The sequence below is a fragment of the Pyxicephalus adspersus genome, chromosome 3 (genome assembly GCF_032062135.1).
Source record: "Pyxicephalus adspersus chromosome 3, UCB_Pads_2.0, whole genome shotgun sequence".
NCBI classification, from domain to species: Eukaryota; Metazoa; Chordata; class Amphibia; order Anura; family Pyxicephalidae; genus Pyxicephalus; species Pyxicephalus adspersus.
The window spans coordinates 157,309,964-157,334,131 of NC_092860.1; the positions used below are offsets into that span (position 1 = coordinate 157,309,964).

A 24,168-nucleotide genomic window follows, 5' to 3' on the forward strand; every position below is an offset into this window, starting at 1 on the left:
ATGGATCACCTGGAGATGGCTCAGGACACAAGCAGCCACCATGAACCAATCAGCTTTGGCATTGACCAGATCCTGAACAGCCCAGAACAGACTGTGGGGTACTCATTGCCCCGACCTGGTGAACAGGAGCACCATGGATCCGGTGCCTACTGCGCCATGTACAGCCCAGGCAGCTCTTCCTATAGTCTCAACATGAGGATGGACGTTAGCATGAATGTTAATGTCCGGCCAGCAGGTGTCATAAGAGTGCCAGCTCACAGGCCTCTACCACAGGTGGGACCCAACCAGGGGGCCTCAGCATTGGCCGGTATTGGAGGGATGAGTGGCCTATCGGGACTTCCCTTCCCCTGGATGGAGAGCAGCAGAAGGATGGCCAAGAACCACATCACAGGTGAATAGGACTCGGGGGAGGGGGCTAGAAGGACTTTCATGGGGATTTGGGGACCTAATCCCCGAGATTGGGGGGATTTACTGGTAGGCAATTTTCGTGGTCCGTGATGGTTGGTTTTGGTTAAGGATGATTGAACACAATGAATGCATTCCTGATATGTAATGGGGTCCTTGTACAGCCGCCCTGATGGGTTTTTGTCCCATCCAATTGGGGCAACCTCATGGCCACTATGGGGGGGGGGGACTTGAAGGATTTGTGCAGGAATGACTCACAGGACCACACTAAGGACTGGTCCATAGGACAATATCAGACAATAATAAGGATTGGCCTCTGAATCATTGTAGACAAAACATTCCCGGGTTTTCCAGGTTGCTTAGCATGACTAGGGCCACTTTCACAGTTTTCCCCCATATATTTATCCAGGTTTCACCTCTAACATATCTCAGGGTGCTCATATGGAGGAGCACCGAGTGCTGAGCTGCGCCCCTCATATGGGGGTCCCCAATTGCTAAACCATGCCCCTCATATGGGGGTCCCCGAGTGCTGAGCCATCCCCCCCCATATGGGGGTCCCCGAGTGCTGAGCCATCCCCCCATATGGGGGTTCCTTTTTTTGAGCCATCCCCCCCATATGGGGGTCCCCGAGTGCTGAGCCATCCCCCCCATATGGGGGTCCCCGAGTGCTGAGCCATCCCCCCCATATGGGGGTCCCCGAGTGCTGAGCCATCCCCCCCATATGGGGGTCCCTGAGTGCTGAGCCATCCCCCCCATATGGGGGTCCCCGAGTGCTGAGCCATCCCCCCCATATGGGGGTCCCTAGGTTTAAGAGCTGCAATGTCTTTAACTCCCCTTCCTGTAGTTCTCTGATGTTCCACAAATTCATCTTTCATCGTTCTGCATTCATCGGTCAATCAGCTCAGTGCAGTACAGATTGAGATGATTAGGTGCAGATAATTGGTGGGGGTTGCTCCTCTGGGTAATTTCTGTAACTCCTCCCCTTTCATCATGATCTGATATCATGATATGATGTTTCTGTGCCCCCTCTCTGTCTGTCAGGGAAGGGGAGGGGGGGGTTGTCTTTTACACCATGGCCCCTCCCTCATCATTTTATATTTCCAGGACTGGCAGTAATATTTTTCAGAATAGTCCCTGGGAACATTAATAAAGCTCTGCCAGTAACCATCACATAAACTTCCAAGCTTTCTATCTGCAGATTTGCTGCCATCTTAGCTATATCTGCAGCAACATATTTAACAAAATAATAAACCAGCAGCACCTAGTGGCAAAACTACAAATCACAGCAAAAGCTATGAGAATGGTTGTTGCTCCGATTTCTGTATAAACAACATGTTCACAGAACTGAGTGAGACAATACTCCATGTCTGAGTACTTTGGGGAAGGGAGGGGGCACTATTTGTACTCGTCTACTAAGAGTTACTAAATCCGGTTCTGGTTATTTTGGGTTGCAGCTACTCTTCCTCCATTTTCTGTGTCTCGTCGGATTGGCCATCCATACCAGAACAGGACACCTCCTAAGAGAAAGAAACCTCGGACCTCATTCAGCCGGCTACAAATCTGTGAGTTGGAAAAAAGATTCCACCGGCAGAAATATCTGGCATCAGCTGAGAGGGCCTCACTTGCCAAATCTCTGCGTATGAGCGACTCTCAAGTTAAGACCTGGTTCCAAAACCGCCGTACCAAGTGGAGGTAAGCAAAGCAAAGTCCATAGGATGGGGACATGTGGGATGGGGGTGGGGTGCCATCAACAGAACTACAAAAGTCTGTAGACCATGGTTCCTCAATCAGGACTTTGTGGGACCCCAGGGTCTCTGGTGGTAAATAGGGGGTCCCTTGGCTAGTGAGCAGTTATATTCTCTTCTATTGACCACTAATAAGTAGGTGGCCCCTGACCACTGAGATTAATTAAAGGGTTCACAACAACAAGTCCTAATCACCACCAGATTAAACTGGCTCATAGTAAAAGAGTCGTGAGGGGTCCTGATATCCAGATTTTTATTGTCCTTTTCATTGTGCTGTTTTTGTGTCTTCCAGGCGTCAGACCGCAGAGGAGCGTGAAGCTGAGCGCCAGCAGACCAATCGTATGATGATGCAGCTTCAGCAAGAAGCCTTCCAGAAAAGTCTACAGCAGTCTCTCCCCCGAGACCCCCTGTGTGCTCATAACTCCTCACTCTGCGCCTTACAGAACCTTCAACCTTGGGCCGAAGAGACTCCCACTGTATGACATTATTGGGGATGTCCTAGGTGGAGGAGACCACCAGTGTATGACATCATCAGAGTGATCTTAGGTGGGAAGGTCCTACGTGTAGGACATTATTGGACCGTCAGTGTATGACATCATCAGGGGAGGTCCTACGTGAAGGACATAATTGGACCATCAGTGTATGAACTCATCAGGGGAGGTCCTACGTGAAGGACATTATTGGACCACCAGTGTATGACATCATCAGGGGAGGTCCTACGTGAAGGACATTATTGGACCGTCAGTGTATGACATCATCAGGGGAGGTCCTACCAGTGTATGACATCATCAGGGGAGGTCCTACGTGAAGGACATTATTGGACCGTCAGTGTATGACATCATCAGGGGAGGTCCTACGTGAAGGACATAATTGGACTATCAGTGTATGAACTCATCAGGGGAGGTCCTACCTGAAGGACATTATTGGACCACCAGTGTATGACATCATCAGGGGAGGTCCTACCTGAAGGACATTATTGGACCATCAGTGTATGACATCACTAAAGAAGGTCCTAGGTGAAGGACATTCTGACTTTATAACATCATGGAGGAGGATGAGGCCCCAGAAGCTGTAAGTGGGTAACCCCGATAGAGACCTTTGTGTCACTGCAGTGTTATTACCCCCCCCCCCCAGGATGAGGGTGGACTTAAAACAAGGACTGAGCACAATGGATAAAAGTGGGGGGAGGGCTTTGGGGGGTGCAGGGCAGTGATTGTCATCAGGGCCCTCCAGGAATCTTTCTTTTTTATTCTTATTTTCGGACTTTATATAAAATCTTTGTTGTACAAATAAACCTTTAAATCAATTTTAGTTTTAGGTGAAAAATGAACAGGAAGGGATAGAACATTTGTAAAGCTTTTATAGTGGTCCCATAGGGGAATGTAGTCCCTACTTCCTGGGTGACACTGCAAACAATTTCCACCCAAACCTACACCTAGCACACTTTCCTAAGCCAATACCTACTTACCTGTACTCCTACCTACCTGTTCTTCTACCTACCTGTATCCCTACCCATCTGTAGCCCTACCTGAGACCAGACCGGGCTGAGTGTGCCCCCACCTACCTGTACCTCTACCCACCTTTACTCCTACCTGAGACCAGACCTGGCTGAGTGTGCCCCTACCTGAGCGCCCCTCCCCCACCTGCCCACATTAATACCTTTCCATGCCCTTTGCTTTCTGGATCACTGCTTCCCTTCATCTTCACATAATCAGAGCAATCCTCTTCTTCATACAAATAATCTGTACATTGGGCAGCAGTACCATAATCTTACCAGAGGGGGGTGGTCACATCACTGAGGGTAATACAGAGGGTCCCCATATTCCAGCTGGCCAATAAATAGAATTTAATAGTTTCAGCTCTTCAGATTTTGTTTTTTGCATTTATATGTGGCACTGCCATGACTTCTGTAATGTACCCATCTCTAAATGTGTGAGGTGCCCATCATGTGTGTGAGGTGCCCATCATATCATATGTGTGAGGTGCCCATCATGTGTGTGAGGTGCCCATCATATGTGTGTGAGGTGCCCGTCATGTGTGTGAGGTGCCCATCATATGTGTGTGAGGTGCCAATCTCTGTTAGTGATCACCTCTGGCCTCACTATACCTTTTCGAGTAGTATGAATTCTGTCTCTTTATATCCCAGGGGAACCCCCCATAAACACCTTGCACCCACCAATCACCCCATGGGTATATCCTAAGGTCTGATGGGCACCCCATAACCCAGCACCATAAATGTTGAGAAATGTGTCAGGAGCTCTGAAATCACTGCCCAGATGGGTGCAGTGAAGCTGTTTTACCCCAGGGTGCCCCCCGTTGGGAAGTTGGGGCTATTTGTGTACCCTTTATAGGCCCCACCTGGACAATACCCAGATTTATTGCCTCTTCTTCTGTTTGTTGGGTAACTTTGCATTCAGCAGATGGCGGTCATATGTTCATCTGGCATCTCCGGACGTGTTTTGGGTAAATAGGATTCCTGTGGAATTGTTATGAGCAAACATTATTAGTGCCCATCCCCCTCCCCCCCAATGGGTGGTGCCATTTGTCTACCACGCTCTGTTAGAAGGATGGCACCACTGTGATTGGGAGTGCAGTGAGAACTCAGGGTGGCCAGTCTTGAATGAATGATGGGCATCACGCCGAAATCTTCTGCCCCCAATTCCAATGCAATATAACTAAAGGGTAAGTCCACCTATGAAGTATATTTTAGGAATTATGGATGCTGAAGGGGTACCTGTAACTTCTGGCCAATCAGCAGGTCCTGGAATACTGGGGGCCAATCCCTCCTCTTCTTGTAATATCTGCACTTATGTCAAGGGGTCATTAAAAATATGGCTACTAGGGGCGCTGTTCTGATATACAGAGACTCCAAACACAAAATGCAGGGGCTCAGATGAAGGGCACTTTCAGAATCTGGCCACTGGGGGCGCTCTTCTGATGTATGGAGACTCCTAACACAATATGAAGAGGCTCACATCAAGGGGTCATTAAAAACACGGCCACTAGGGGCGTTCTTCTGATATATGGAGATTCCAAACGCAATGCGCGGGGGGTCTTGTCAAGAGGTCATTCAAGATCTGGCAACTAGGGACACTCTTACAGTCTTCTGATATATGGTGACTCCAAACACAATGGCCCTGATTTATGAAAGCTCTCCAGGCTGGGGATAATACACTTTCAGAAGTGAAGCTGGGTGATCCACAAAACATGGACTGGATTTTTCAAAATTATTTGCTATTTGCTAGCAAATGTTTTGAATCCTGGACCAGATCCATTCCAGGTTTGGTGGATCATCCAGCTTCACTTCTGAAAATGTATTATCCCCAGCCTGGAGAGCTTTCATAAATCAGGGCCAATATGCAGGTGCTAATGTCAAGGAGTCATTCCGAATCTGGCCACTAGGGAAGCTCTTCTGATAAATGGAGGCTCCAAACACAATACACAGGGGCTCAGGTCAAGGGATCATTCAGAATGTGGCCACTAGGGGTGCTCTTCTGATATATACAGAGACTCCATGCACAATACGCAGAGGCTCACCTCAATGGATTATTCAGAATATGGTCACTAGGGAAGCTCTTCAGATATTTGGAGACTTCACCTCAAGGGATTATTCAGAATCTGGCCACTAGGGAAGCTGTTCTGATATACAGAGACTCCAAACACAATACACAGGGCTCACGTCAAGGGGTCATTCAGTGTCTGATATCTAAACACAAGATGAAGACACAAATATAATCAGAATGATCCGTTTATTGCAGCAGTAAAACATTGCTTTGTCTGTTGGAGTTCTTCCTAAAAAAAGAAAGTTGTACTCACACATATTCCATATCTAGAGCTCAACATGCGTGGAATAATACGCAGGGGCTCACGTCAAGGGGTCATTCAGAATCTGGCCACTAGGGATGCTCTTCTGATATATGTTGTCTTGTAGGTCCATGGCACTTCTAGGGCTCCAACAATTTGCAGGTCCCTCTAACATCTCTAGGAGCACCAAATGTCCAAGGATGGGGCCCACTGTGTGAACGCTAAATGTTATGTGATCGGCAGAAAGGGCACCTGAGGGTTCCTGCCCACCCCTAGAGGTTGCACTGGGGGTCTGGTGGGTTCCTAAACCGCTGAACTCCATCAGACATTATAAAGTGTTAATGGGGGGAGGGGAATGGAAAATAGAGAATAGAGAGGTATGGAAGAGCATTGGTGGGGGAGACATAGAGGGAACATGGCTGTCCTGGGTAGAAAAGTCCTGGCACTGGTCCTGGTGATGAAAGACTTCAATTATAAAACAGGTGACCCCACCTACAGAAATAACCCTTAGTGTTGTCACTGGTGTCTTTGTATCAGGAACCGGGAGCCCCTGAATCTTGTGTTAGCTTCCATTAGTCAGAGTTTTATCTTCTTGGAATTGATAGCATTGACGGATGAACATCACAGATATCAAACCATTGATCATTGATTGGAAGTCGTGGGAGTAATGCATTATGGGGGACGTCCTGGTTCTCTGTGCTCTTGGCTAGCCGCCACACATATGTGTTCTTGATGAAGAACACGGTCTGATAGGTGAAGGAGAAGTACACGGCGTCCAGGTCACTCAGGGGGTGATCCCCAGACATCCATGGAGGGAAGACATCAATGATGGCCTTGGGGTAGCCAGGGACAACCCTGTGATTGGCTACATTGAAAGCCGTCACCTGTAGGTGGGACAGAGAACAAGGTCAGAGTTTGTCTTTCAGGTATCGGTGTTGTCCAGGATAAGTCCTGATCACAGGATGCAGGGTGATAGGTTACGTTATTATTAGGCTTATAGAGTAAGGATTGAAGCTGTATGGCTAGGGCACTAGGGTTATGGTTGGGGTATTATGATCAGACTGTAGGGTTAGGGCTATAGGGTTAGGGTTTATGGGTTAGGGCTGTTGGGTTGTAATTAGGCTCATAAAGTTAGGATTGAAGCTGTATGGTTAGGGTTGTAGAATTATAGTTCAGGCTTTTGAATTATAGTTGGGTTTGTATGGCTATGATTCGAGCTGTAGGGTTATGGTTGGGGTCTGACTGTAGGGTTATGGTTGGGGTCTGACTGTAGGGTTATGGTTGGGTTGTTGGCATCAGACTGTAGTGTTCGGGCTTGTAGGGTTATGGTTTAGTGTTAGATACAGACAGTAGGGTTCAGGCTCGTAGGGTCATGGTTGGGGTGTTGGGGACAGACAGTAGGGTTAGGGCTGTAGGGTTATGGTTGGGGTGTTGGGGTCAGACTGTAGGATTATGATTGGGTTTTTAGGGTCAGACTGTAAGGTTAGGGCTGTAAGGTTATGGTTGGGGAGTTGGGGTTAGGGTTTTACTCACATTTCTACCTCGGAAGAAATAGACATTTTTATCCCTGCGGTCATAATATGCAGTGTCTATAGGACCGGTGATGCCGGGAAAGCCTTCAGAAATAAGTCGGGGGTAGGTGATTCCCTCAGGGTCCTGTATGTAGGCCCGGTCATTCTCATTGTCATAGCGCCAGTATTGGGTACCTGGAGAAAGAGGGTAAAAGGAAAATGTAACCAACAAATGTACAATATTGTTTTTGTTCTGAGAGGAAGATTTCCCTTCACACAGCAGCCTGGCAGAAAGATGGAAGTTATGGAGTTATTGGAACTCTTGTAAATGAAGGGGTAAATAAAGGGGTAAATGAAGGGGTAATTTTCTGGTATAAGGCGAGTGAGAGGACTGAAGGGGTTTTGTTTGAGGAGTTCCTCCAATAAAAATCCTTAAAAATCTCTGTGATCCCAATAGACATTCTCCCACCTTTAAAGAAGAGGGTGAGGTCTTTGTCCCGTGTCCAGATATGAATGAAAGCATCGATGTCAGAAGAGGGTATTCCTTTCCATCCACTCGCCAGTTTCCGGGGATCTCGGTACCGAGTCCGGTTGCTGCGATTTTCATACATCCAATACCAGCCTTTCCTAAAGAAATATGTCTGGAAAACCCAACTTCCCGGAGCGTTGCGATCCTGGTGCACCCAATCAAACACCGTATTGAACCGACCAGAACAACGACCTGGAAACCACAGAATCTAAACCAACAAATGCCACTGAATAACAAAGCACACCGATATCATGTGACACATACAGGCACAACACGTGATAACAATAATAAAACCAAAGGTGATCTGCTGGAATCCATAAATCCTCAGACTATGGTGAAGGTGACCTGATAGGATCTACTAATCTGCAAATGGTAGTATAGGTGATCTAGTAGTATTTGTAGAGTGAAGGTGATCTAGTGGGATCTATAACTCCTCAGACTATGGTGAAGGTGATCTGGTGGGATTTTGTAGAGTAAAAAGATCTAGTGTCATCAATAATTCTGCAGATGACAGTGAAGGTGATCTGGTGGGATTTGTAGAGTAAAGGTAATCTGGTGAGATCTATAATTCTTCAAAGATCACTGAAGGTGATCTGTGGGATCTACACATCTGCACATGATAGTGAAAGTGATCTGAATGGATTTGTAGAGTGAAGGTTATCTGGTGGGATCTATAATTCTGCATGGTGAAGATATTCCGGAGAGATTTAGGTAATCAGTAGATTATAATGAAGGTAATCTAGTTGGATCTGTACATTTTATTCTCACAGGCTCAACACTCACCATATATCTTCTGAATGGCCCTACGGTCCACTGTGTCCAACTCCATCTTACTATTGGCTGGAATGTAGTTTGGCTGCATAACAGACTTCACCTCATTCATGTGACTAAGGCCCAGGACGTGGCCGATCTCATGTACCGCCACCTGCATGACATGCGTGAACTGATCACCACGAAAGATCCACTAATCATACAACACACAGGAGATTTGTCTCTGAACACCCGGCCCTCTAGCTGGAGTTATCAGGAACCTCACCGCACAATACCTGAAGCTAGTAAAGTACTTTCTTGTAATAAAAGAGGAATAGACTGCAGAGATGGAGACATAATCCTGTACAAAGCATTGGTCACACCACATCTGGAATATGCCGTCCAGGTTTGGGCCCCAGTTCACAAAAAGGACATTGTGGTATTGGAGAGAGTGCAGAGAAGGACAACTAAACTAATAAAAGGAATGGAGGAGCTCCGCTATGAGGAGAGATTAGCTGAACTGAATCTATTCGCCCTTGAGAAGAGACGTATAAGGGGGGATATGATCACTCTGTATAAATATATAAATGGTCCATATAGAGAACTCTCTTCCCCATTATTCACTGTAATGTCATTACAAAGCACAAGGGGGCGCTCTTTGTGTCTGGAGGAAAAGAAGTTTAAGCTCGGGATAAGGAAGGGATTCTTCACTGTAAGGTCTGTGATAATGTGGAATCGGCTCCCTCAGGAAGTAGTTTCAGCAACTTCTATAGATTGCTATAAGAAAAAGCTGGATGATTTCTAGAAGCACAGAATATAACTGGGGATTAAGGATTTAAAGTAAAAATCACAGTGACTGTTGATCCAGGGACATCCGATTGTCTCATGGGATCAGGAAGGAATAATTTTCCCCTGTTGAAGCAAATTGTACCCGGGGATTTTTTGCCTTCCTCTGGAGCAACTATGTCTGATAGGGTTTTATATCTGGGATATGATTATTTCCCTGGTGGTTGGACTTGATGGACTTTTTCAGCCTAACATTCTATGTAACTATGATATATTTAAACTGGAGGGCCCAAGGTAAAAAAGAAGCTATAGAAAGTGTCAAACCCCTCCCACTATGAACCAATGGTCACCCATGGACAAACCCTTTAATCATAGGATTTCCATGTTGTAATACTTTGTTGTGGAGGCAGCTGGTGAGAGTCATTGATGTCCCATATTTCTCCTACAGATACTCCGATCTCTGCTCTGTCCACCGATGTACCAAGCAATAATATGATCATTGTGCTCCCCTCACCTTCAGAAGGCTGATCCCCTGCTCGCTATTAGGAGGCACAAAATGTTCATCATCATCAAAGTGGATGTCACCAAGTTGCCAGGCGTGAGCAAACTCTCTGCCCATCCCATCAAAGAGCTGAGAGCATCCAAGATGGCGGCCTGGAAGATGAAAACATAAATGTAAAATCAAATATTATTGGGAGACAAGAGGATGGGTGAGCACCAGGGAATGTGCAGCTTGGGGAGCCACAACTATCATGGAACCCAGTGTGTGAATCCGCTCATGAATCACACATTCTGGCTAAAAGCTGAGTGAAAACATAAATACACCCCCTGTACTTTATCTGGGGCAGAGTGAATCTATCTATGGTGTGTCCCCATGGAGGGTATTTAGCAATCACCCAGAAAAGCCAATACAGAGAGATAATACAGCAAATCTATCACAAGGTTACTGCTGGAGTAATAAATCCCCCCAGCAAGATTATTCGGACGATTTCCTGTTTCTGGATTGTTTGCAGTGAAAATTTCTCTTATCTTTAGTAATAAATATTTGCTGCAAAGGAATACAGAAACTCCGCTCTGTGAACTCAAAATAGAGCTGGGAGGCAGCTGATTGGTGACAACACTAATGAGCTCAATAAATGGCGCTTGTCCCGGGGATTGACCCCAGAATACTATTAACTGGGATTTGTCCCTGGGACACTAAGATTTAGCTAGGATTTATCCCCAGGGCAAAATCATTTATCTGGGGGTTGTCCCCAGGGGACTAAGAATTGTACAGGATTTGTCCCCAGGGCACTATGATTTATCCGGAGTTTGTTCCCAGGGAGCTAAGCTTTATCGGGGATTTGTTGCTAGGAAACTACGATGTATCCGGGATTTATCTCCAGGGCACTATGATTTATCCGGAAATTCTCTAGAGGAAACTATGATTTATCTGGGATTTGTTTCCAAAGATTGATGATTTTTCAGGGATTTGTCCCGAGGAAACTATGATTAATTTGGAGTTTATCTCAAAGGCACAATGATTTATCCAGAATTTGTCCCTAGGATACTTTGATTTATCTGGATATTGTCCCTAGGACATTATAGTTTTTCTGGAGTTTGTCCCCAGGGCACTATGAATTGTCTGGGATTTGTCCCCAGGGCACTATGATTTATTAGGGATTTGTCTCCAGTGGACAATTTACCTATATATTGTCCATAGGATACAATTATTTATCCCGGATTTGCCTCCAGTACACTATGATTTATCCAGCTCTTGTCCACAGGACACTGAATTTATCTGGCATTTTGCCTAGGACACTATGATTTATCTAGGATTTGTCTTCAGGGCTCTATGATTTATCTTGGGTTTGTCCCTATAGACCTAAGATTTTTCTGGGATTTGTCCCTAGCACACTATGATTTATCTGGGATTTATCCCGAGGGCACTATGATTTATTGGGATTTGTCCTCAGCGTACTGTTTCCAGGGTACTATGTTTTTTCTTGGATTTGTCCCCAGGGCACTATGATTTATCTGGAGTTTGTTTTCAGAGCACTATGATTTATCCAGGATTTTTAACTAGGGGACTATGATTTTTCCAGAGTTTGTCTCCAGGGCACTATGATTTATTTGGGATTTGTCCCTAGGACAATATGATTTATCTGGGATTTGTCCATAAGACACTATAATGTATCTGGGGTTTGTTTCCAGGGCACTATGATTTATCTGGAATTTGTACCTAGGACACTATAATGTATCAGGGGTTTTCCCCCAGGGCACTATGATTTATCTGTGGATTGTCCTTAGGACACAATATAATTTATATTGAATTTGTACCCAGGGCACTATGTTGTTTTCTTGGATTTGCCCCTAGGAAATTATGATTTTTCTGGGATTTTTTTCCAGAGCACTATGATTTATGTGGGATTTGTCCCTAGGACACTATAATTTATCTGAGATTGGTCCCCAGGGTACTATGATTTATCCGGAATTAGTCCCCAGGACACTATGATTTATCTGTAATTTGTACCTAGGACACTATGATTTTTTTGGTGTTTTTCCCCAGGGCACTATGATTATCTGTGATATGTCCCTTGGACACTAAAATTTATGTTGAATTTTTACCCAGGACACTATGTTTTTTTCTGGGATTTGCCCCTAGGAAACTATGATTTTTCTGGGATTTCTTTCCAGGGCACTATGATTTATCTGGGATGTGTCCCTAGGACACAATGATTTATTCGGGATTTGTCTCCAGGGCAATATGATTTATCTGGGATTCGTTCCCAAGACAATATGGTCTATCTGAGGTTTGTCCCCAGGGCACTTTGATTTATGGAGGGTTTGTCCCGAGAGAACTATGATGAGTTATGTGACGAGTTATTCGGTATTTGTCTCCAGGCCACTCTGATTTACCTAGGATTTGTCCCCACTAGGATTTATCTTTGATTTGTCCATAGGACACTAGGATTTGTCTGGGATTCGTCCCTACCACACTATGATTTATCTGAGGTTTGTCCCTAGGGCTCTTTAGTTTATGTGGGATTTGTCCCCAGGACACTGTGATTTATGCAGAGTTTGTCCCCTGGGCATTATGATTTATCAGGTGTTTTCCCCCAAGGGACTATGATTTACCTGGGATTTGTCCCTAGGACACTTTAATTTATCTAGGATTTGTCTCCAGGGCACTGATATTTTCTTGGATTTGTCTCTAGGGCAGAATTATTTGTCTTGGATTTGTCCCCAGGGCACTATGACATAGACAGGCCTTTTTTTTCCATATGTCTGCCATTGACCAGATTACATTCTATAGGGATTTATTGATGAGGACCAGTCAGATCATTTCCCCCCTCCTGACATTAGAGATATAGAGGTGTGACCCCCAATAAGAGGTAAGTCAGACATGATTATAATTACTACTCACGGGTCCCAAACCCCAGTTTGATGTCTATAAGATGAGCTGGAGAGGTCAGATCTTCCTCGAAGTCTAGAGGAACCACCTCGCTCCAGATTCGGAAGGCTCGCATCAGTATTGAACGTTGTTGGTCAATAGTCAGCCATACGCTGTAACCTTCACCCAGAAGCCTCCATTTGATTGTTGGCTTGGAGAAAGCCCCCTTTTTCTTGGCAGCCTTTAGGAGGTGACTTCTTTTTTTCCTGACATGTTGGGACAGTCGTAGGTCCAAGTTATCTTCTGGCTGTGGAGGGGAATTTGTCCTACTGGTAATGATGGGGGATGGTATTTTGGTTGGATGGAACCCTTCAGTCTCATCTTTTGAGAAGTCATCGTTGAGTCTATTGACATCCAATTTCTCTACTTCTGTCACCTTTCTGTCCGGAACCCCACACCGGGGAGCATTCATGGCCTCACGTGTGGCATCGTCCAGCTCCCCCGTTACTTTCAGCCCATTTGCTTCCTGAAATCTTTTCAGTGCTCCAATAAATCTTGGGTTTAGTGTTGGTTCCGGAACTTGAGGGATGTCTGGCTGGGGAGATGGTGGTGAGTCTCCTTCACTGAGAAGGGTGGATATATCTGGAGGGGCAACATTCTCCTCAGATGTTGCTGGAACTCCACGGAATGGCAAAGAATCCCAGCGGATGGGTTCAATCCAGCCATATTTAAAGAGATAGTTCTATAAAGAAAGATTTAAAGGAAGATTCATGATATCAGCGTCAGGAATAAATCCAGCAGTTTCTGCTTGTAATCCACATATTCTGATCATATACTAAGGTCACATCACCCCCCCCCCCATAAATGCATTCAAACGTACTGCAAATTTCATATATATCATACATATATCAAACAGACTACAAATCACATCAACCCCCACATAAATGCATTCAAACATACTGCAAATAGAGAATAAAATATTTCTTGTACCCCACATTGTCCTCCATCACTTCTATATGTACCACCACAATGTTCTCCATTACTCCTCCATATACCACCACATTGTCCTCCATTACTCCTCTATGTACCCCCACATTGTCCTCCATTACTCCTTTATTTACCACCAAATTGTCCTCCAATAAACCTCTGTGTACCACCACATTGTCGTAGATTTTTCTCGACCACAATGTCCTCCATTACTCCTTTATGTATCATCGCTTTGTCCTCCATTACTCCTCTGTGTACCCCCACATTGACCTACATTACTCCTCTATCTATCACCTTATTGTCCCCCATTACTACTCTATGTATCACCACATTGTGCCTCCGCTCCCCCCCTCCCCTCTATGTACCCCACATTGTCCTCCATTACTCCTCTATGTACCCCACATTGTCCTCCTCTATGTACCCCACATTGTCCTCCATTACTACTCTATGTACCCCACATTGTCCTCCATCCCCCACCCTGTGACCTCCATTCTTTCTGTTCGTGTTGGACCATTCTTTTAGGTCTTAGAATGGAGTCATGCTTCAATGAATACCTGAGCATATTCTTTGGTAAGGATGGTGTCAGCCCTATCTCTAGGCCTTGTCTGGATATCAGAGCGATCCCGGGCATGGAACAGCCTCTCTGAAGAGATTGGTGTCAACTTTGTGACAAGGAGGAACAGGAAAATCCTTGCTACTTCCATGGATCTTCTGCTCCTCGGGGGCGGGGCTTCAGCTCCCTATTAGTAAATGTTTCTGTTCTCTGAAATGTTAGTAAATCACAGCTGAAAGTTCCTCTCGTTCTGCTTCTCTGCAAGCTTCGTTTTTAGGTGCTGGAAGACAGAAAAAAGTGTCATACTAAATGTGAGCCTGAAATTACACCAAGGGCCCAACCAATACATATGTGAGGGGCCCCAATAGGTGGACAAGGAGGATTAATATGACTTGCATTTATTAAGAGACCTTTATTTCCTGTATTCAACACTTGGATAAAGAACGGTATGTATAGCGTGGCTGCCCCTGAGCAATGCTGATTGGATGCAATGCACGGAGGTCAGGGAGGTCAGGTGACAGGAAATAGAGGTATCAGGTGTTAGCAATGTGTATGAGCTCCTCACCTTTTCTTGTTTCAGGTTCTCTTCGTAGCAGATCTAGGACAGAAAAACACAACATCATTATTCTACCTGTTCCTGAGGGAATAGTACACTGAGCTGTCTCTTACCTGTCTGTGTGGTGTCTCATAGCCCTCCTCTGTGAGCAGTCTGTTACCTGACTTAAAGAGTGTCTCTCACCGAGCAGCCTCTCACCTGTCTCTGAGGTGTGTCCCTCACTCCACTGTCTCTTACCTGTTTCTGATGTGTCCCATAGCCCCTTTCTCTGAGCAGTCTCTACCTGTCTCTGAGGTGTCTCATAGCCCCCCTCTCTCAGCATTCTCTCTCCTGTCTCAATGGTGTCTCATACCGCTCCTCACTGAGCTGTCTCTCACCTGTCTCCGAGGTGTCTCATAACCCCTCTATCTGAGCAGTTTCTTACCTGTCTTTGAGGTGTCTCATGGCTCTCACTGAGCTGTCTCTCACCTGTCTCTGGGAATTATTTCCCCATTATTATCTGTATTGGTGGGTCAGGGGTGGAATTATTTCCCCATTATTATTTGTATTGGGGGGTAAGGAGGGAATTATTTCCCCATTATTATCTGTATTGGGGGGTTGGGAGGGAATTATTTTCCCATTATTATCTGTATTGGGGTCTGGATGGAGTATTTTCCACATTATTATCTGCATTCGGAGGAAAGGTGGGAATTTATTTCACAATTATCGTCTATACTGGGGGAGGAGGAGGGAATTATCTCCTATTATCATCTGTTTTGTGGGGTGGGGAGGAAATTACTTACCCAATATTATCTGTATTGGGAGGTCAGGGAGGGAATTATTTCCCCATTAATTAATTTCTGGATAGGGGGGTGTGGTGGGGAATTTTTTCCAGATTACTTCTTGCATTGGGGGGTCAAGAGGATCTTATTTCCCCTTTATTGTATCTGTATCTGTATTGGGGGATAGGGAAGAAATTATTTCCCTATTATCTGTAATGGGAGGTTAGAAGGTAATTATTATCTGTATTGGGGTTTCAGGAGGAAATTACTTACCAATTATTATCTGTATTAGGGAGGGAAATATTTCCCATTATCATCTGTTATTGGGGGTCAGGAGGAAATTGCTTACCTAATATTATCTGTATTGGGAGGTCGACGGGAATAATTTCCCCATTATCATCTGTATTGGAGGGTTTGGAGGGAATCATTTCCCCTTTATTATTTGTATTGAGGTCGAGAGGGAATTTTTTCTCCTTTGTTATCTGTATTGGGTGGTCGCAAGAGAAAAATGTATCCATTATTATCTCTATTCCGGATCAGAAGGGAATAATTTCCCCATTATATTTTGAATTGGGGGGATGAGAAGGAATTATTTCCCCATTATGTTCTGAATTGGGGGGACAAGAAGAAATAATTTCCCCATTATTTTCTTTATTGGGGGTCAGGAGGAAATTATTACCCCATTAGTATTTGTATTGGGGGTTAGGAGGGAATATTTCCCCATTATTTTCTGTATTGGTGGTTGGGAAGGAATCATTTCTCCATAATTATCTATATTGGGGGGGTGGGAGGGAATTGTTTACCCATTATTATCTGTATTCGAGGTTAGGAGAGAAATAATTACCCGAACATTATTTGTATTGGGGGTTGGAAAACAATTATTTCCCCATTATTATCTGTATTGGGGGTTGGGAGGGAATTTTGTCCTGATTATTATCTGTATTTGGGGGATGGGGGGAATTATTTCACCATTTTTGTCTGTATTGGGGGTCGGGAGGAAATCTTTTCTTTAATAATGTGTATTGGTCAGGAGGAGGTCAGCTACGGGTCAGGAGGAGGTCAGCTACAGGTCAGATGGAAGTTAGATGCAGATCACATTGCCATTCATCATTGAACTCTGCAGGATCCCTGAGGGGTAAATTTGGTTCCATGGGCACAAACCCAAAGCCCATCCACACTGGCCCTGGTATTGTACACAGATCTAGAACGTTCCAGACGTGACATGTACATGAAATAGGAACTGTCAGATCACCCTTCCGGGCCATAAATAACTCCTCTGGGTCATGTTAGGTGAAATGCAGAGAATGTGGCCCATCCTGGAAATGACCCAACTCAGAACCTCCTCCATCATGGCTGACATCAGTGGTCTGGCCTATTGCCCCAAGGAGGGCACCCCCCCTGCTGCCCCCACGGGGTCATTTCAGGTAACAAACAATTCCCCAGTCTCCCCACCAGCCGAGCCAGAAAGACGGAGAGGTAAAATCTTCAGATTGGAAGGATTGCTCCACCTGGCACAAATATTTCAGTGTTTGGTGGATGCTGCCGCAAATATCTCTTATTTATTGTCTTCTCCAACAATTATTTTTTTGTATTGATCCCGCCACGTAGGTCCTCAGGTGACAACACCCCATGTCTGTCTTCTAAATGTGGTTCTGCGTTGTCACTTCAGTGCCCAGAACCCCCCAAATGTCACTTCCGCAGATGTTTTCTGCCTGTACATTTTGATAGTTTGTGCTGCCACTAATTACCCCACTTGCCCCGGTCTGGGCCCACAAGTGCCATTACGTCAAACATCACATTACCGAGTTGTAGAGGGTTGAGGGTTTGGCTCCAGGAGCTCCAGGGTGACGATGAGCTGTAGAGGTCCCGGCAGCGGACTTGGAATTCCCGAATGTTCTTCTTGCTGTAGGTTGTTTCCTCCAATGTTTGATTGTTCTAAAAGGAGGCAACAACAGAAAATGTTTAGATGGGTAAATAGGGGTAAATATGGGTAAATTAGGATTTACCTGGATCCTGTAGTTATGGGGCCACACTGATATGAATACCCATAGTCAGGTGACCAGGAATCATGTCCGGGTAGAGACCCCGGGGGCCATTATTCTGAGGGTATTGGTGGCCTAGCACGCTGTTATTTGGCCCCATATTTCACCCTAAGGTGTATTTGCCACCATGAGAGCGTCTATTACCCCTGTTGGTCAGGGTTTGGGGCCATTGCTAATTTTAGGGGTGATCATGTGACTTTTCAGAAGAGGTTGTGAGATGAAATTGTTTTGTGAGGACCATGAGCTGAGACCTCCCCCAACAGAAGGATGGCAGACATGTCCTGCAGTGGAACCTTTATCTGGTCCGATAGCTCCCTCTACTGGCCATGGCAATTATGACCCCATACCAGGGGTGGGACTCACCTTCATGTTGTTGCGTTTCCTGATGTTGATTTGGAAGAGAAGGGGGAAGAAGGAGGACGGTCGCGGCCAGGACGTGGGGTAACTCCAGGTGATTTGGTCCCCTTTAACATTCAGGTTCTCTGGAGCACCTGGGACCACTGGGGAGATAACACGGAGAGGGGTCAGAAGGGGGCAAATCATCAATGTTTCCTTCCCTATTTCAGAGGGGGGAAGAGGGCAATAAAATGTCCACTCATGGATGAAGAATACATGAATGGTATGAAATACTTTATCTGATAATCTTTGCTGGGGGGTCGATAATGTAATTCTTGGACTAATGGGGCATCTAAGGCGGCTTGAGGCTCCATCCATCCTATTCTCCCCCCAGGACAAACTCACTTTATGGGCAGAGTCATATGGTCACTATATGGGGGGAGGGGTATGTTAACTATGGCCACCCAAGACTTCCTCCAATCCATTTTACCCCTCTCCCTGCAAGATATTGCTCCTTTATGTAGACCGCCCTGCTGGTGGATAGGGTAGATGAGATTATCTGGGTCAGGGAGGGGGCAGGGATAGCTATGGCCACCTACAGCTATGAATGAGAGGAGATATCAGTAACGACCACCACTAGATGGCACCATACTTGGGGCAATTTCAGCAAGAACATTTAGGAGAAATATGAGATGTCTTACCGGCGTCTGTCATGGAGAGCGGAACCTCCACCCGCCAGTACTCCTTCTGCGTCATGACCTCCACCAGTACATGGAAGGGGTTTGTATGTTCCCCATAGGGGCAGAAAACCGAGGAAATGGGGACCATGAAGTTGAGGCGACCTTCTCTATGTAGAGTTTGCTTCCAGGGGGAGCTCTCCAAGGCATTCCTTCTACAAACACAACCAATCAGAAATGTTTATAAGATAAAGGGTCGTTCCACCCAAAACTGAGAATCTGCCCCTCCACCCTCCATACCAACTGCCTAAAGGATCCCTTCTCCTGGCTCCATATTAGTCGGGCAGCTGATCACTGTCCAATGATCAGGTCAGTGGTGGAGGAGGCCAAATTACAGCCCAGAACTCACCTATAAGCCTTTGCTCGGACCAGAACCGGACCAATAAATTGGTGGTTGGTAGAACAGCGGAGCTCACGACTGCTGTATGAATCCCGGAGGAGGATTTTTAAAACATAGTCAGAGAACCTGGAAGAGGAGCCACAGTGCCTGGTCATAGACCCTGAGGTCCAAATATCAAGTAAAATGACCTGAAGGATTCCTCTGAAAGTTTCACTGGACTTTCACCCAGTACTGATATCTATAGCTCAGTCATCAATACCCCACCCTTCTATATCATCACTTACCCCGTCCTTGGAGGACATATATGGCGGAGAGCTGGGTCGGGTGCTTAGCATCATAACACGTGTAAATTCCTGCAGTTTTATCATTCACCTTGGTGAAAAGTTGAGTTTTCTGGCAGGACTGAATGACATTTGGGGGCGGAGTTTGCCATCTGATATTTTCCGCATTCAATGGACACGTAATGGTTACGTTACTGCCTCTGGAGCCGACAAGATCTGTGAAAGTAGAACATGCACAGTCATGCAACAGTGAGGATGGTATGGAAATATACAACCAAGCCCCACCCACGCGGAACCCAGACAGGTTGGCACTGGAATGTATGAAGGTATTTATTATGGTCAGGGTTTAATATCTGACATGTGACCATTATGTGGTCCTGGTATTCATGACCTTGACTGCTTTCCATCCTTCCGTTTCCTCCTCACTTTTTTACGTTTACAGACTTCAATAGCTCAGGCCTAAAGACTACAATCAAGAAGTCAGAGCAGTGACTATCACAAACTGACCGCTGGTCACATGATTAGAGTGGCCCGTCCATTACATCTAAACTTACAGGTCAGCGCTCCACTTGACAGCCTCAAAATCATTCCTCCTGCACCCACATGGCAGGATCCACAGGGATGAGGCAGATAACAGAGACCAAGGTGGATCTGATAGAACTATTTTGATGGAGCCATTAGATAAAAGGCGGCGCCACACCCAGGCCGGGCCACATAAACTGTCCATCCAGAAACTGAAGATCCTTGGCCACTCATTATTCACACTGTGATGTCACTGAGAGCTTATTATTTATTGGATGAGAATTGTGGCCCCTCTTGCTTCTTCCTAACTATGTACCCATTGTATGTAACTCTTACTACAGAAAGATGTTCAGGAATGAAGAACGGGGCCAATCGAGGGACAACTTACAGTGCTCCGGCCACTTCTGGGGAAAGGTCAGAAGACCTGGAATTCCCAATATGAAAAATGCAACACAAAGGATCTGCAGGAGAAACATCTGAAAGAGAAAGAATCTCATTCAATCCTAATGACACCACACTGAACTGAGGATATACTGCCCCCTATGGGACATACATTATAAATTCTACACACTACCATACAGCAATCCACCATGATAGTACCCAAACCTACCCACCTTCAGGACAGCCAGTCCACCATGACAGTGCCCAACCTGACCTACATCCATACAGCAATCCACCATGACAGTGACCAGCCCTACCCATCTCCATGACAGCCAATCCACCATGACAGTGCCTAACCTACCTCCATAATAGCCAGTCTGCCATGACAGTACCCAACTCAACCCCACCTACCTTCATACAGCAATCCACTGTGACAGTGACCAGCCCTACCTACCTCCATGACAGGCAATCCACTATGAAAGTGCCCAACCCTACCTACCTCAATGATGGCCAATCCACCATGACAGTGCCCACTCTGACCTACCTACATGATAGCCAATCCACTATGACAGTGACCAGCCCTACCCTCTCCTTCATAAGCAATCCACTTTGACAGTGCCCAATTCTACCTACCTCTATTATTGCCAATGCACCATGACAGTTACCAGTCCTACCTACCACCATACAGTAATCCACCATGACAGTGCCCAAATTTACCCACCTCAATGATACCCAATCCACCATGACAATGCCCAACCCTACCTACTTCCATGATAGTCAATCCACCATGAAAGTGACCAGCTCTACCAACCTCCATGATAGCCAATCAACCATGACAGTGACCAGCTCTACCTACCTCCATGATAGCCAATCCAGAATGACAGTGCCCAATCTTGACTACCTCCATACAGCAATCCACCATAACAGTGCTCAACCCTACCTACCTCTTTGACAGCAAATCCACCATGACAGTGACCAACCCTACCCACCTCCATGATATTCAATACGCCATAAAAGTGCCCAACCCTACCTACCTTCATGATAGCCAATCTGCCATGGCAGTGCCCAACCCTACTGTCAGGAACCCTGGAGCTCTTTATGTTGCCTGCTGGTGGCACTATGGTTAGGCATGCCTTGGATGTGCGTCCACAGACAACCAGCAGGTGGTTTACTGCAGATTCACCTCCTGGTTTGTCAATTAGCAGGCCTAAATATTCGGCTTTCACAAGCCCGTTCTTTGCCTTAGCATTGGACCTGGAATCTTGCACCTAAATCCATGCTGGTGCTCTTGCCACTTGCTGTTTGTTATCTTGCTCTTGTTGCTTCGTCTATATATTTCTAAATAGATATCGTCACTGTATGCTTATGGGTTGATACACTATTTTTGTTTGCTGTTGTTTTGAATGCATTCACTTCTAATAAATGCACTAAAAGTACCCCTGATGTGTTATAGAGTATGCTGCTTGGGCTGGTGTCTGCCCCGTCCCTGTTGGTGGAAACCCTAACAACTACCCACCTCTATACTAGCCAATCAACCATGACAGTGCCCAACCCTATCCACCACCATAGCCAGCAATCCACCATGACAGTGCTACCTACCTCCATACAGCAACTCATCACGATAGTAACAAGCCCTACCTACCTCAATGATATCCACCATGACAGTGCTACCTACCTCCATACAGCAACTCATCACGATAGTAACAAGCCCTACCTACCTCAATGATAGCCAATCCACCATGACAGTGCCCAACCCTATCCACCACCATAGCCAGCAATCCACCATGACAGTGCACCATAACATTGACCAGTCCTACCTCCATACAGCAATCCACAATGAAAGAGCCCAACCCAACCTACCTCCAAGGTAGAGAATTCACCACAAAAGTGCAGAACCTTATCTACTTCATAATAGCCAATCCACCATGATAGTGCTCAACTATTACTACCTCCATAGAGCAATCCATTTGTGTGTTCTGTCTTATATCTGTGCCCCCAGGATTGGGGGAGTCCCCGGTTTGGGGGGTGTCACCGGGAGAGATATGTGACACCTAAATTGGTGAGTTTGCCGGAGATGATAAAGAGGGGAAATGAAGTTTCTGCTTTTGTGGTTAAAGAAGTCGCCATCATCTGACCACAGGCCGGATCAGATAAATATCGGGAACTCCGTCCATCATGCCTGTGACAACCTACGGGGGGTGAAAATCTCTCCAATTTATGAAGAAATCTGTTACCTCAGAAATGAGACAGTGATCAGACAGAGGGGTAACAAAAGGCAGGCAGAGGGGTAATACAGGGCAGGCAGAGGGGTAACACAGGGCAGACAGTGTTCAGGCAGAGGGGTAATACAGGGCAGGCAGAGGGGTAACAAAAGGCAGGCAGTGTTCAGGCAGAGGGGTAACACTGTAAGGGGACATTCACTCCACTGACCACCACTGTAAGGGGACATTCACTCCACTGACCACCACTGTAAGGGGACATTCACTCCACTGACCACCACTGTAAGGGGACATTCACTCTATTGCCCACCAGTGGGTTGTCTCAGGATAAAATGGGAGGAGCCATTAGACGACGATTGATGGGGGTACATCAAGGGGAAACGTGTGAATGTTAAGCACCTAAGATGTGGAACTGATCCCCTGGCAGCGCTTCACTCTGCCAACTAACCGGATGAACATAGCCAACAACACAATGGACCAAATTCATCCTACATTCACCATACAACCAATCCTGCCCACCGCAGATCAGGGATGGGAAAATGAGAAACATGCGATTTACCTACCTGCAAAGATTCACTACAGGTGAGAATAAACAAAGCTGCCCCCGGTGGCCAGTCCTTGTAGGGAGCTCCCATCTCCCTCCTGATAGGACAGCTGTTATTCCGGAAGCCGGCCTCCTCCTCAACCCACTCCCAACAGGACAGAGTGTTAGTTTGGTGATTGGCTGGATGACCAGTGACTCCGCCCATCCCACATGAACAATGTTGTGTTTCCAGCCAGGTAATAGACACAGATATCCAGGTGTCTGTAGTGAACCTTTATTGTTCATTCCATGCCGGTGACATTGCCAGTGTAAGATTTTTATTTTTTCATATTTATTGCACTAAATCCATTTTCCGAGTTGTGTCGGAAGCCAGGACCCAACGTTCATTTCCTGGCTATAAATCTCTTGTAATATAAAAACATTTGTCACAGAACACGTAAACTTTTATGACACAATAATTACACACCAATCAAAGGAAAGCAGCATCAGAAATACCAGTGCCCACAATTTCCATTTCTATACAATCAACGCACAAAAAGGTGACAACAAGTATGTGGAAGTTCCGTGTCTTTCCCCTCCCCCTAGGAGCTGCTCGCCCATTCCTGGAATCACTGCTATAGGTTACAGAGATCTATGAGAGCCGGGCCCAATCCCTCCACAATGATGTGACTGGGGGGCAGGTGTGGCTCGTTGTTTGATTGGCAGAATTCCCCTTCACATAATTTGCATGGAGTCCTCCTGCAGCGTCATCAGATTAACAAATACTCATCCATGAAATCATTGGAAGAGCGAATCTTGGACCGGGCCTGGGAATAGTACCCCATGAATGACTGGGCCTGGGAATAGTACCCATTACAGTACCCCATGAATGACCGGGCCTGGGAATAGTACCCATTGCAGTACCCCATGAATGACCGGGCCTGGGAATAGTACCCATTACAGTACCCCATGAATGACTGGGCCTGGGAATAGTACCCATTACAGTACCCCATGAATGAATGATGGG

At 45.9% G+C, this 24,168-nt stretch overlaps 3 protein-coding genes and 1 long non-coding RNA gene across 4 annotated transcripts; 1 reads left to right on the top strand and 3 right to left on the bottom strand.

The window, feature by feature from the left end:
- TLX2 (T cell leukemia homeobox 2) lies at positions 1-2,864 on the top strand. The gene is made up of 3 exons (XM_072406777.1): positions 1-391; positions 1,860-2,097; positions 2,443-2,864. Exons 1-3 carry the CDS (start codon positions 1-3, stop codon positions 2,630-2,632), a joined length of 819 nt encoding a protein of 272 aa, XP_072262878.1. The 3' UTR covers positions 2,633-2,864.
- Positions 2,865-5,882: 3,018 nt separating this feature from the next.
- On the bottom strand, positions 5,883-15,043 carry LOC140327384 (matrix metalloproteinase-21-like). Its single transcript, XM_072406776.1, has 8 exons — positions 15,009-15,043; positions 14,445-14,723; positions 12,937-13,645; positions 10,045-10,184; positions 8,778-8,919; positions 7,935-8,186; positions 7,488-7,660; positions 5,883-6,838 (listed from the first exon to the last, which is right to left on the bottom strand). The coding sequence occupies exons 2-8, from the start codon at positions 14,592-14,594 to the stop codon at positions 6,539-6,541; spliced, it is 1,866 nt and encodes a 621-aa protein (XP_072262877.1). The 5' UTR covers positions 14,595-14,723; positions 15,009-15,043; the 3' UTR covers positions 5,883-6,538.
- Positions 14,662-19,370, bottom strand: LOC140327618 (interleukin-12 subunit beta-like). The gene is made up of 6 exons (XM_072407003.1): positions 19,225-19,370; positions 18,840-19,030; positions 18,166-18,302; positions 17,509-17,695; positions 15,009-15,041; positions 14,662-14,723 (listed from the first exon to the last, which is right to left on the bottom strand). Exons 1-6 carry the CDS (start codon positions 19,368-19,370, stop codon positions 14,662-14,664), a joined length of 756 nt encoding a protein of 251 aa, XP_072263104.1.
- Positions 19,371-19,503: 133 nt separating this feature from the next.
- On the bottom strand, positions 19,504-22,359 carry LOC140327386 (uncharacterized). Its single transcript, XR_011920042.1, has 3 exons — positions 22,071-22,359; positions 20,407-21,994; positions 19,504-19,712 (listed from the first exon to the last, which is right to left on the bottom strand). It is a non-coding gene; the product is annotated as an uncharacterized lncRNA (long non-coding RNA).
- Between the last annotated feature and the right edge of the window lie 1,809 nt (positions 22,360-24,168).

Excerpts from the sequence above, each read along its gene's own strand:
- TLX2 (XM_072406777.1), top strand. The coding sequence starts at position 1 with ATGGATCACCTGGAGATGGCTCAGGACACAAGCAGCCACCATGAACCA. Across the intron at positions 392-1,859 it reads GGCCAAGAACCACATCACAG|CTACTCTTCCTCCATTTTCT; the intron begins GTGAATAGGACT and ends TTTGGGTTGCAG. Across the intron at positions 2,098-2,442 it reads AACCGCCGTACCAAGTGGAG|GCGTCAGACCGCAGAGGAGC; the intron begins GTAAGCAAAGCA and ends TGTGTCTTCCAG.
- LOC140327384 (XM_072406776.1), bottom strand. The coding sequence starts at position 14,594 with ATGGAAGTAGCAAGGATTTTCCTGTTCCTCCTTGTCACAAAGTTGACA. Across the intron at positions 8,920-10,044 it reads AGGGGATCAGCCTTCTGAAG|GTGGCGGTACATGAGATCGG; the intron begins GTGAGGGGAGCA and ends CATGTCATGCAG. Across the intron at positions 8,187-8,777 it reads GGCCATTCAGAAGATATATG|GTCGTTGTTCTGGTCGGTTC; the intron begins GTGAGTGTTGAG and ends TGTGGTTTCCAG.
- LOC140327618 (XM_072407003.1), bottom strand. The coding sequence starts at position 19,370 with ATGACCAGGCACTGTGGCTCCTCTTCCAGGTTCTCTGACTATGTTTTA. Across the intron at positions 18,303-18,839 it reads GCTCTCCATGACAGACGCCG|TGGTCCCAGGTGCTCCAGAG; the intron begins GTAAGACATCTC and ends TTATCTCCCCAG. Across the intron at positions 15,042-17,508 it reads CCCAGACCGGGGCAAGTGGG|ATCTGCTACGAAGAGAACCT; the intron begins GTAATTAGTGGC and ends TTTCTGTCCTAG.